The following is a 13,854-nucleotide window of genomic DNA, read 5'->3' as shown; positions in this document are numbered from 1 at the left end:
CTGTCCTTGAACTCCTGAACCTCCCTCCTGTTTTTACCTACTGCATGGTAGGACCACAGCATGTGCTACCACACTCAGTTCACATAAAGATTTGTAAATTAATGTTTACAGTCACCTAATTTTCAATACTCAAAAGCTACACAAATTTCCCAAACTACCCAAAACCACCCGAATGTTCAGCAACTGATAAGTAGATAAACAAAATATCTCCCATCCATAAAGTGGGATAATCATGCACGAATTTCAACAAAATTATACTGAATAAAACTGTACCAAAAAAGAACGTCATCTTCACTATTCATGTCCCTTAAACTGAACATAGTTCACAGACACACATGCAGGCAAAATGCCCATGCCTTAAAATAAAAATCTCAAAGAGGTTAAGAACGTCTGTGATAGTTTTCACTCTGTCAGGGTTTCTTATACTTAAATCTATAAACATCTGTATGCTACCAAGAACTCACTCTGCTCTTAAATCCCTTACACTGAAAACCAACCTATAGTAATAGAAACCAGGTCCACAATTGTCCTGAGTCGGAGGTAGCACTGCGACACAGGTAGAAAGGATAAAGTAAATACTCACGGGATTCCTCTCTGGAAATACGTATAGCTTACTGGATGTCAATTACATCTCAATAAAGCTATAAAAATGAAAAATATATACTTCCAATGACTCATGGCATTCCATTCTAAAGTACTTACCCAAGAGCTACGAAAACACATGTGCACATTCTAGAACAAGTAAGGCTGATCACCAGTCATAAAAACCATCAATGGCTGCCTAGGTCGGGGAAGGGATTAACTGAGAAAGGACACCAGTGTGCATGGTCTATATGCTGACTGAAATGCTGGTCGTACAGGGACCTACTCTTCTTTCTTTCTTTCTTTCTTTCTTTTAATTATTATTATTAATCTTTTTTTACAGTTTAGCCATTGTGCCCCTCCTGTTCAGTCCTCCAACAGTTCCTCATCCCATTCCTCCTCCCCTGTCTCCAAATGGATGTCCCCATACCTCTATGCCCCGCATACCCCACACCAGATCCCCCCATTCCCTGGGGCCTCAAGTCTGTCAAGGGTTAGGTGCATCTTCTCTCATGGAGGCCAGACCAGGCAGTCCTCTGCTGTGTATGTGTCTGAGGCCAAGAACCAGCTGGTGTATGCTGCCTGGTTGGTGGCTCAGTGACTGAGAGATCTCGGGGTCCAGGTTGGTTGAAACTGCTGGTCTTCCTATGGGATCACCCTCCTCCTCAGCTTCTTCTGCCCTTTCCCTAATTCAAACACTGGGGTCCCCAGCTTCTGTCTATTGTGTGGGTAGAAGTATCTGCTTCTGTCTCAGTCTGCTGCTGTGATCTACTTTTCAAAATCATCAAACTGTATGTTTAACTTATTTGAAGTATATCACAATATAGTAATTTTCATAAAATTGTAGGAGGGATGGATAGTGCAACTTAGAAATCCAGAGAAAAAAAGTCTCACTACATAATGGTTTTGCATGGAAATTTTCCTCTACATCAAAAGTAAAAGAAGTATGTTGTGCCCTGAAAACAGGTGATTTAAAAGACAGTAAAAAAGGGGTTGGGGATTTAGCTCAGTGGTAGAGCGCTTGCCTAGCAAGCACAAGGCCCTGGGTTCAGTCCCCAGCTCCGAAAAAAAGAAAAAAAAAAGACAGTAAAAAAAATCACCTTTTACTGAACACACAATTCTGTATCAAGCCAGTGCCACGTACACATATATTTCCTCTAATCTTTTCTCCTATCCTACAACAAAGGTATTCGTATTGCTACTTAGAATAGGTGTATTCTGGTCTGAGAATTAGACTGCGCTTGGGCTCAGAGAAGGAACACAGCCTATCCGAGTTCTATCACAGTGAATGAGTGAGCCTCAGTCTCCACATAGTACTAACTCGATAAAATACTTGTGAATCAGGATGACTACTATGTCATTAAAAAATCTGTAAAATCTGTTTGCTTCCTAAACCATGACTTCCCTGAACACAGGTACGGTAGTACACCCCATTCTTTTCTTAAGAGGAGCCTGGCATGGAATGCTTGATAAATATTTGGTACATTTCCATTTAAATTTCTAAGATTCGTTATAAACTGACTACTAGCTACTCTATAATCTGTTCCCCTTATTAACATCTCTGATTGGAGGAAGCTCACATCATGAGGCACATGATCGACAAGGGCAGACATAAGTCATCCAACAATTCTGATAGAATTACCATACACCAGTCATAGAAGGATAAGGCAGAAAGAGAGAGACTATGAAAACCTGAGCTCAGCAATTTTTCCCTGACTCCTACTTCTGGTGGCCAGCATGGGCCATGAAAGATTCTGTACTAACTTAATGTCCATGTCAAAGATGAACAGATTTCAATGATTACTAGAGTGTTCAATGGTTTCACTGCCTTCATTTAGCCCCAATTTGATGACAACTATGATTTTTATCACTTATTATAGTAAATGCTAATTCTTGATGTAAACACTAAGAAACCACTATTAATTTCAACTTAGGGCTTCAAGCTAAAGAACACAATTCCAAATGTTCACTGGAAACCCAATAGGTTACTCTTAGGATAAAATTCAATCCTTACCTATACCTGAAAGGTATGTATGGAGTGAAAATAAATACATGTATGTAAAACTTACATATATTTATTACAGCTACATTATATGACTTAGCCTATGCAGTATTCAAATGTATAAAATCTTTATTTTAAATAATTCAATGATGTTTTATTACAGAAATTTTAAGTATTTTAATGAGTAACCAAATAGCAGTAGTTACAAGATGAAAACTCACCCAGGCCTCTCATAGTAGCATCATGCTTTTAAACTCCAGGCCCTCCCAATGACATTATATGGGTCACTTTTACAATGATGAAAATAGTCCATTTTTTATTTTTAAGCTTTTCAGGCAGATCCCATGAGACTGCTCTGTTTTCTGATTCACAGAGAGCACTTCCTGAAGCTTCAGTATGTAGGAAAAAAGGAAGCAGATGCCTCCCGTGGTTGTCCTCAGAACAGAAGACCAGGAAAGGGGATGAAAAATTCTCTTCAAGCCTCTTATATTCGGAGACCTAGAACTTTTCCAATACAGGGAACTCACGGTTTGCCAGGAACTAAAATCGCTTGCCCTTAGCAATGGTGGAAGACAAGCAGCTGAGCTCCACCTATAATTCTTTCTTAATACAGAAAACAATGGTCCTAGCCAAACAATGAATATGCAGTCCTAAAACTTCTAGGTAAAAGGGCAAATGAGCTGGACATCAATTTCACAGCGGATATAACCTCAGCACTTTTAAAAATAGAACTTCTTGGAACCATTCAAAGTATGGGGACCTGGAGTGGAACTTTCAGAAAAAAAGCAAAGAACTCCAACACTCACTTTGCTTCTCTTTCTGAAACAAATACACAAAGCATCTCATGTCCTATAACCTGAAGTTTCATTATATAAGAAAAAAGAAAGCAGATGCCTGCTGTGGTTGTCCTCAGAACAGAAGACAAGGAAAGGAGATTGAACCCTTCTAACCACAGCCTAGGCAGAACAGACACCAGGTTTAAGAGCATACAGAAACTCTCCTGTAGGGAAAGAAGAGAAGCTGGCAGATATGAGAAAGTCAGGACAAAGGACAGAAACATCCAAAGCTGTTAACTTGACAGGTCGTTGCTGCTGTGCTAGAAAGCTTGTCATTTTTGTTCCCTAAAAATATGCAGACTGGGACACTTATACACTGCTGACAGAAAGAGAGACTGATAACAGCACTTCAGAGACCATTACACAGCTCTTTCAAGCTGGACATTGGAGTATGCTACCAATTAATTCTATTTCTAGAAAAGAAACATCTATTTACTAACACATTGGTATATAATGCTTACAGCAGCATTCTGCATAAAAACCCCAAACTAGAAGCCAGGTAAACATCCACCACGGGCATCCTAGTTGTGATTGCTCTTATAAGAATACCATACAGCAATGAAAACAGACTACTAACAAACTATCTATTGCTTCTTGAATCAATATGATTAAAGCTCTATGTAATGTTGAGCAAAGGAGACCAGACACACACGCACACATGCGCGCACACACACACACACACAGAGAGGGAGGGGAATGGAATGAGTACACGGAAGGCTACTGGCTAACTCAATAAATAATGTTCTCTTTCTTGATACAGATGCTAGTTCCTTAACTCCTTGACATTTATGAAAGTTCAAGAAGCTATATATTTATGACCTGTGAACATTTCTGTGTATATTCAAAGCTTGCTTTAGAGGACGAAACACACACACACACACACACACACACACACACACACACACACACATCTTTAAATTAGATCCCAAATTCATTAATTTTACTTTAAGTATTTAGAGGGTAGAAAGAACAAACTGCACTGTAGGATTTCAGCATGGGACCATAAGTCCCAAAAACAGCACTAAAAAGCAGAAGGTCTCAAAACCAGAAGCCACAACAATAGTGAAAATCAGAGCTATGTAAGGGAGGGGAAGCTCTTTAAAACACAAGCATGCAGTGGAGTTTTATACAATGTTTACTTTCAGATATCAAGAACAGGTATTGAGTAAAATAGATATCCAAACTAGATGAGAGAAAGCACGTCATTGGTGCTGCCCTGCCTACACTGGGGTCTTGAACACAGAGTGAGGTGGAGTTCTTACTGGGAACCACAACTTACTGCCCTGCGTTCATTGCCCTTGAACCTCCTTGGTTCAAGCTAGAGTACAAAATGTTTGAAAACTCACAGCGCAAAGTGGAAAATACTTTGCAGAGACTTTAAAAGTAAGCAACACAACAAGATGGGCTAGGTGCTCTATCCAGTGACCACGTTCAATACAAGATATCAATAGCGCAATGCTAAGACAGGGCATCATTTGCAAAATATCTATAAATCTGCAAGCCAATCTAACAGTCACTCAGTTGAAAATGCTTTCATGGGGTCTGGTCTCTGAGTAAGTACTATCAGCAAAGGAAGCTAACAGGTATCTGTTACAAATTGCAGTTGACGACTATTTATACTTCATTAAATTATTAAGAAAAAGCAACAGCACTATCCTCTTCAAGACTTTGAAGCCTCTGAGTGGTGGGGAAACAGGGTGAGCAGAAAACAGAGACAGAGGCTAGAGTTAACTGGGCATCCCAGTGCCTGGTGCTCCCCTAATTCAATTTTCTGAGAAACGGGAATATTTCCACTTTACAAATGAAAAGCATCAGAGATCTAAAACCCTAGTATAAATACAAAAGTAATCAATATAGAGTAGTATATATGCTGATCCTACTGCCCATTACACACACACACACACACACACAATCACAATCACAATCACAAGTTGCTCAATCCCCTCTAGGGTTTTAGTCGTCTTAAATACTCGTCCTTGTGTTAGGAGGTGCATATATTCATATCAGAGCACAAATAAGAAAGAGCGAAAAACAGAACACGGCCTGTCCTTCAAAAGTATGAGATCTGTCAGAAACAATGTGCACAAGTTAAGGAGTGTGAAGGCATACCGTCTCTCTTCAGGGATGCTGGCACTAAAACTGTAGGGGAGTTGAGAGCCACTTCGGCAACAGGGAAGGCCTCAAACTAGGTGCAAGATTGTGTCTGGATCCTGGGATGGTCAATGTTAGACAGGTCTGACAAAGGAAAGGCACATGGATCTAAGCGACAGTAACCAGCATTACTGTTCCAAAAGGTCCTGACCCAAGTAGAAACAGCTCAAATGTCCATCCACTGATGAACAAATCAAGAAAACATGTGGTACAATAGTCCCTCCTTACCCAAGATATTTCTTTCTGGATTTTGTTATTCACTCTCAATACTATCAAGTTATCAAATGGAAGATTCTAGAAATAAAATATTCATAAATTGTAAATCACATGACATTTCTGCAAGAATGATTCAACTTCTCTTTTTGAAATGCCCTCCAGTACACGTGTGTGTGTGTGTGTGTGTGTGTGTGTGTGTGTGTGTGTGTGTGTGTGTGTGTTTTAGTAATGGCCAAAGCATTGGCAATTTGGATATGCCAGAAAGAAGCCATGAAGTGCTTCCTTTAAGGGAGAAGATGAACTTCTCAACAAGAAGACAAAAGAAAAGAGGGTTGGGGATTTAGCTCAGTGGTAGAGCGCTTGCCTAGGAAGTGCAAGGCCCTGGGTTCGGTCCCCAGCTCCGAAAAAAAGAACCAAAAAAAAAAAAAGAAAGAAAAAGAAAAGCTGTATACTAAAATTGCTAAAACATAAGGTAGAAAAGAAAGTTCTATAAAATGGTAAATAAAGAAAATGAGATTTGAGCTTATTTTGCTGTCTAATCTCAAACTACAAGAGTTCTAGCATGTTATATGCCTAGTAACCATGGAAGATGTGTTAACTATCAGGACTCAGTATTCTGCAGTTTCAGCATCCAGTAAGGGGTTCCGAAGCATATGCCCTGTAGATAGCAGGGAACTACCATATGCACATGCAATAGAACACTATTTATCAATAAAAAGAAATGCAGTAATGATGATCTATCACGAACCTTGGGTATATTTTTCTAAGTAAAAGAAGTGAAATGCAGATGGTACATCATGTGCCATTCCATTTCTAGGAATGCCAGAAGAAGCAGGTCCATGGGGACAGAGAGCAAGTGGCTCCCCAAAGCTGGAAGGACCCAGACATGAGATGTAGCTACAAGCCTTATGGGGAGACAAAAATGTTCAAAATTGATAGTGCCGTTAGACGCACAGTTCTGTGAATACAAGAAAAATGCTAACTATTCGCTTTAAAAGAAAGCATCTGAAACAAGAAACACAGTTCGGTAAAGCCATTTTAAAAAGTGAGGAACGACCAAGATTACCACAATACACAGCCAAAGGAGTCACACCGGCCAAGCATTTTAAATGCCTTAAAGGTCTGGGGTTATCTAGAAAACAATTAGAGGTATGTGAGTGAGAGTTTACTTAGTGAAAATACAATATGCATACTAAAGACTCTTCTCCAATAAAATTATTCACAAATTTTTGAGCACATTCCTAAAATACATGCCAAAATCACACAGAAGAGAGAGAACAGGAGAAAGATGCTGTGATCTGAGTTTGACTGAGACGCAAGCCGTGACTATTGAGAAAGCTGTTTTGCTTTGGTGCTAAACGCCACAGATGGGTCTACCAGCATCATGTTTATGAAAGACTCAGAGTCATCTGTGTTAAATCTTCAAGCATTGTAATGTTCTAAACTTTCTGCTAAAATGACAATGATAACTGACCTGTCATGCTTACAGGCCAAAGTAAAAGACAGTGTATTCATTCGTCATTGGATAGTGGATTCGACTGAAGTGCTATGAGAACCTCCATTAATGTAAAGCTTTGCCTACCGATGCTAATACATTTGGCTGAATTATAATGTAGTATTATTAATATTCCAAGAATTGGAGGATGAAAGATGGCTCCGTGGATAAGAGTATTTCCTGTTTTTCCAGAGAACTGGGGCTCCAGTTCCAAGGGATTCAATGCCTTCTTCAGGCACTGACTGCACATGGTGCCCAGACACACATACAGGAAAAACATCCATATTTTAAAGGGTTCTAATAGTTTTCACACAGTAAGAGAACTAAAGAACCAAAATCTAACACACAAACGTAGAAAATACACATGTCCAACACAACGACAGGTAAAGCGCTCAAAATTGAACCTGAAATTCACCTACACAGGAAAAAGACAGAAGTCCCTATTAGGCTCTAGAATATTGAGAACTAGTTTTTAAAGGAATAAATTATTTAAAATAAGAGGCTCACTCTAAGAGAGCAGATAAAAAGGAAACTTTAACGAAGACTGTGAATATATCTATAAGACAACCCAGTCTCCTCCCCTGAATCCTGGAGAAGAAAGAATCCTTCTGGCAATCCTGCCATAATCCCTCTAGAGACCAGCTAGAAAGAGGAACTCCTGCCCCCAGGAGGTGGGAAGAGGGCAGCAATACAAAAGGAGAATTTAGCAGGCTAACCCACGCACAAGAGCCTCCTTACAGGTAGGTAAATCGGAAGAAACTAAAGGAGAGGGATCTCTTTTTAAACTCTCTTCTCTGAAGAGTAGGTGGGGTGGGAGGGAAGGTTAACCCGGCCTTTGTAAAGTTCTAGAACTAAGGGGAACATACATTCGATATCTGTATAAAAGAAAAACAACTTAGTTGTCTCTAACCAACAGTAAAAGCAAAGTGAAAACCTTTAAAAAAAAGGGGGGGGAGGGGAGGGTTATCAATGACATCTAGAATGAGGTGTCTGCTGTCAGCTTAAGTAGAGCAAGACTCTCTGTTTCCTGACACTAAGCCAGGGTTTGCACGACAAGAAAACAAAGCACGCCGTAGGGATAGCAGGACTTGCTTTCTCATCATTAACTGCTCCATATCAAGAGAAACTTATCCAGTATTCTTCAACTGTCTGTTCATTTGCAGAAGATTTATGATGAAAGCCAATCGGCAGGACAGGTCTCACTATGAAGCACTGGCTGCCTTGGTATTTCCTATGTAGCCCAGGCTGTCTCTGAACTCCCAGCAATTCTTCTGCATCAGCTTTGGGATAACAGGTGTACCCACCAAGCCCACCTTCACTTTGTTTTGCTTGTTTATCTGTTGGTTTATCTGTTTGGTTTGGGTTTGGTTTGGTATAATTGCTGAAGACCATGATCAACAGGGTCCAAATGGAAAGTACATTGATACACGGTGAGAAGAGAAATTCAAGGTGCCACCAGTTAGATAAAGAATAATTAAGAAAAGTCCTGAAGAGAGGCTGAGGATAACCTAGTGGTAAACACTTTGCTTAACATAGACAAGGCACTGAATTTGAGGAAGAGGCCGAAGAATCGTAAAGAAGGAATTTTTTTATGTAATCATTCAATGAATACCATGAAACCAGAAATATGATCTATAATCTATAATCAAGAACAGAATAAGAAGATAGACAGCAGCTGAAGCTAGTAAAGCAGACCTAAGCAAAGGAGACAGACACTGTAGGAGGTAACACCAGTCTTCAAAATCTGATTCCAAACAGTGAAGACTAATTTACCAAAAGAAAAAAAATATATATATATATACATATATGTATGTATATATATGTGTGTGTGTGTGTGTGTGTATATATATATATATAGAGAGAGAGAGAGAGACCATACATATCCAGATAAAAAGAATTCTTAAATATATACAAAATGCCTGTGAAATTTTCTATTTCTGAAGATTTTCATCAATATATTTACCTTTTAAAATGATTCAAAACATTTGTATTACTGTGTATACATACACATACATATCCGCACATAAAGTTGATTCTAGCAAGGTATTTAAGGTCTTTAAGTTAGGAGGGTAAAAACAGCTGCCCCCCCCCACGCCCAGCATCCAAATGGAGACCTTTGTGACTGGTATAACGTAGAATCATCAGAAGCATATGCATAACCATTTGTCTTAAGCTATTCTGTGGATCCTATGAGATGGTCTGAAACTTAAGAGAGTAGACTCAATTTTTAAAAAAAAAGCTTGCAAGCAATATAAATCTCACGTGGTAAAAGCAATATAAACTATATTCTGAGCAAAAATTCATATTTTTGAAATTTTTTCTATATAGTACTGCATACAATATTCATTCTCAACAATAAACTTAAAAATTAATCACTGGGTACCCTTAAATCTTCTCTATCCTTACTGAGCAAGTTGGAGAGTAATTTCAAAAGGATGTGATTCAATTCAAACCACTGCTGTTCTCCAGTCCCTCCTCCAGGGCAATGTTCTTTAAATTAGATATGTTATTTGATTTCAGTTCTCAGATTCATAAGCCCAAACCTAATGAAATTCATAACATAATTGCGATGCACGCAGATGTACTCTGGTGGAGGGGAACAGTCGATCTAAATACCGTCAGCAATTGAAACTTGACATTTCAGAAACAGTTCGTGTTTGCCCAATAGGCAAAGGGCAGCACTTTGAAAGGAAGACCGAGACATACCTGAGCAGATAAACAGCCCTGTCAATATCACTGAGGTCTTCATCAACAGTCAATCTTTCTATTTCTTCTGGTGTCTGTCAAGTATAAAATGCAAATTAGGCACACAAGCATTTGGTCACTGCTGCCTCCCAAAGACCCTTGACGACCCTATCAGTGAAAAGGCTTCACAATGACAGCAAAGACAACTAATCTTATGAGTCTTCTACACTAAATCAAACACAGATCTCCAGTTGGGTGCTGAGGGTGGGGGTACGGGGACTATCTTTACTCTTCTAAGGTACAGACTGTAGGACCTCAATGGAATCAACTTCATATGCATACATATCACGTGTGAACATATATACCTATATATTCACTTTTTTTTTTTTTTATCTCCAACACAATTCCCCAAACCGCTACAGCATTTTCCACACCAAGAGATGCTTTGAAAGGGGGCTGAATGGGACAGAAACGGACAAGCTTTGTAGTTCCTGTTGGGAACCGAATGAATTCAGTCTGAAAGGGAACCAAAGGTTCTAGAAACGTAATAAGCGACTAGCTAGAAAGGTAGGGAAGAGGACCGACCAAAAAACTAGGTCTGCTATCTGTGAGGGTGAGGGTTGGAGCCTCAAAAGTCTAGAAGAATGACTCTGCGAGGTCGGGGATCTAGTGGAGTTCGGGGACAAGCAGAAGGTTGACTCCCCTCAAGGGGGCTGGGGAGCAGGGTCCTGCCTTCACTCCTGGGGGGCTTGGTGGAAAAGGATGCATGGTGACTCAGGATGGGAGAAAAGGGTTGAGAGAGGCTTTGAAACCCTGAACTAGGACGACTCTGGGAAGGGTGCCTCTCCTTGGGAGGTGAGGGAGGCCATGCTGCACAGGGAGACTCAAGCTTGATCTTATGCAGAGGTGTGGGGGAGGACCGTGAAAGGATGGGACCTGAGACGTCCGGGCGAAAGATGGAACTAAGGCTGTGTGAAACCAAGGATGGACCAGCGACCAGAACCTGGGACGGCACCACCGGCTGAGAAGCCGGCTGCGGAGGCTGGCCCTGAGAACAGCGGCTTGGCCGTTCGTGGGGGAGGCCAGAGCGGGGTGGGGCGCAGGGCTGGCCGCAGTCGGGGACTAAGTCGGGGGACCCGGCTGAGTCCAGTCAGGGGCAGACTGATTTCAGTTCGGAGAAGGGATGGCCGTAGTCAAGGGACCCAGCTGGCTCCAGTCAGAGGAAGGGACTAGCCTCAGTCAGGAGACAGGGCTAGCTCTAGTCAGGTAAGGGACAGGTTCCAGTCGGGGGTCAGGGACAGGCCGACCCTTGGCAGGGAATGAAGCTCGGAAGCGGCTGCGGTGACAACGGCGACTGGTGCTGGAGCGCCGAAGGGCAGTCGGACGGGCGGGCAGCCCTGAGGGGTAGCGTCTCTCGGTCCCGCGCACCTTGAGGCTCCGGCGGACCGGCCTCTCGATGATGGTGAGTTCCTGCAGGTCCTCCATGTAGCCGAACAGGCTGTTCTGCCCGAAATCCATCGCGACGCCGGCGTCGGGCGGCGGCGGATGCATGGACCGCCGAGGGGCTCCCTCGCCGGACGGCCCGAGCGGCCCCGGGATGCCGGACGCGCGCAGCCCCGCGCCGCCCACCAGAAGGACTCTCTGGTCCCGCTCTCGGCCGCGGGGAAGCAGAGCAAGAGGCCGCAGGCGGCGAGAGCACGAGCGCGGCGGGAGCCGGAGCGCAGCGCACCGAGGGGGCGGGGCGGGTTGAGGGGGCGGGGCGCGCGGAGGGGGCGGGGCCAGAACAGGGAGCCACCTCAGCGGCCGCCTCGGCCCCGCCCCCACTCCGCCCGGGGGCTTTGCGCGCGGTAGGACGCAACTGCCGCGCAACGACGCGCCCGGGTTCGGCTCCCCGGTCCCTCGTCCCGCCCCTATAGGGCGAGCCCCGCCCCTCGGCGCGTGCGCAAAGTTCTTCGCGTCACCCAGGCGACCAGGAGGCGGGCTGGGGGCGGGAAATGGGCGCGGGCAGGCTGAGCCAATGAGAGTGAAGCGGGGGAAGTGTGCGGTGTGCTGGACTCTCTTGCACCTGTGTGAGTAACTTTCTGGTCATTTGATGGCTGCTCTGCTCTGCTGGCCTGCCGCATTTGCAGACAACCTTCTGCTAACTCAACTCCCGGCCTAGGGAACCCTCAAGTGACCAAATCAAGCCGGTTAGTGCTTAGTGTGTGCCTGAGGACAGGAGACAGGTGTATGGGAATACAGTCCTGCAGTGCTGTGTTGGAGGAAGAGGAAAACGTGGACCCATGATGAGTGCAGCTCTTTTTAGAGGACTGGGAGGTAGTGCTTAGCACAGTTGGTAGAAAGACATGAAAGACTTTGGTGGAGCAGTTGACTCGACTCACTTAGATATGGTTCTAGTCAAAATAAGGCAGGAAGAGTTGGAGAGATGGCCCAGTTGTTAAAAACACTGGCTCCTCTTCCAGAGGACACAGGTTCAATACCTAGCACTCACGTGGTGACTAGTAACCTTCTGAAACTATAAGACTATATATATATATATATATATATATATATATATATATATATGTGTGTGTGTGTGTGTGTGTGTGTGTGTGTGTGTGTGTGTGTGTATTCATATTCAAGATGGCTCAGTAGGTAAAGGAACTTGTTGCCAGTCCATCCATTGGACACATTTAGTGAAAGGAAAGAATTGAGTCCTCCAAGTTGTCCTATGACCCCTTCACACTCACTACATCTTACATGCACACACACACATACACACACACACACACACACACACACACACACACGCACGCACAACAGAAGAGATGACTCAGAGTAAGAAATGAATTCAGATCCCAGTACCCACATTTAAAAAAGAGCCAGCATGAGCCTGTAACCCCACATGAGGGGCTGGAGACAAAGGATCCTAGGAGCTTGCAATCTGCCTTCAGCTTCAGTGTGAGACCCTATCTTGACAGAGAAAATCAGGACAAGACACTGGAGAGCTTCCTCTCGCTTCCTCACGAAACAAACTGTTAGCTCTCAAAGCCAGGACAAATGGCTAAGGTGCGAATTTGACATATCCAAGTGGACCTGGCCACCAAGTTCTCCCAGCATCCCTCATTTCCTACCTGTTAGAGGGTATGGCTGGCATAACCCACCCTCTACCCTGAAATCTCCAGCCCAGGGGCTGCCTGCCCTTCCCCCAGAGGCTTTTCCCTATATAATCCAGAAATCTTAGTTACCCTCCCTATTTGTATGTTTGACCTCCTGGCAGCTGTACCTGGTTCCGTCTTCCCTTCCCCCAACCCCTCTCCCTTCTCCTCACATGGCACAGCTCCACTTGCTCATGTCCACTCTGGACTGTCCCCCAAGGTCCCTGCCTCTGGCCATGCTCTCCTACAGAGCTAGCATAAACTTTCTCTTCCACCATACTTAGTAGCAGTCATGGCCTTTCCTTCCTATTTCTTGTATACAACACATGCATGTGTACTTGTGAGCATGCACGCTCACACACACACGAGTGCACACAGGGATATACACATAGGAATAGAAGGGAAGAAGAGTAAGTTATGCTATTCATGCTCTCCACCTCATGGGTCAGCATGGATCTGCCTATAGTCCATGCTCTCACCCCACTTACTCACACACACTTCCTTGTGTTTAAAATATGCCCCAGTATATGAGTATATGTACACATCTCAAAATAAATCAATGTTTTTGGTTCGTGTGTTTGCTTTTATTTAAACAACGAGTGGTGGTATGGTAAGAATGCATTCTGTTGCTTAATTTTTCCTTGGTTTAATAGTTCAGAAGTTGTATTAGTTTCCCATCACTGTGCCAAGATACTGGACAGAATCAGTGTAAAAAAGAAAGAATCATTTGGCTCATGATTCCTAATTTTA

The 13,854-nt window shown here is 43.1% G+C and overlaps 1 protein-coding gene across 6 annotated transcripts in view; it reads right to left on the bottom strand.

Annotated features, from left to right (window-relative positions):
• Ppp4r4 (protein phosphatase 4, regulatory subunit 4) overlaps positions 1-11,822 on the bottom strand; it is a 90,893-nt gene extending 79,071 nt beyond the window's left edge. For 2 of the 6 annotated variants that reach the window (NM_001414974.1, NM_001134632.2), the window contains exons 1-2: positions 11,396-11,697; positions 9,989-10,062 (exon numbers count right to left, since the gene is read on the bottom strand). In NM_001414974.1, coding sequence (NP_001401903.1) covers positions 9,989-10,062; positions 11,396-11,518 — 197 coding nt within the window. In that variant the 5' untranslated portion in view covers positions 11,519-11,697. Of the gene's footprint in view, positions 1-9,988; positions 10,063-11,395 lie in introns of those variants that run through there. The other 4 variants (XM_063262336.1, XM_063262337.1, XM_063262338.1 and 1 more) reach the window with 4 other exon arrangements.
• Between the last annotated feature and the right edge of the window lie 2,032 nt (positions 11,823-13,854).

Source organism: Rattus norvegicus, chromosome 6 (assembly GCF_036323735.1).
Source record: "Rattus norvegicus strain BN/NHsdMcwi chromosome 6, GRCr8, whole genome shotgun sequence".
Taxonomy (NCBI): domain Eukaryota; kingdom Metazoa; phylum Chordata; class Mammalia; order Rodentia; family Muridae; genus Rattus; species Rattus norvegicus.
Note: the sequence above shows the minus strand (reverse complement) of the source record. Positions and strands in the feature narration are given on the sequence as shown.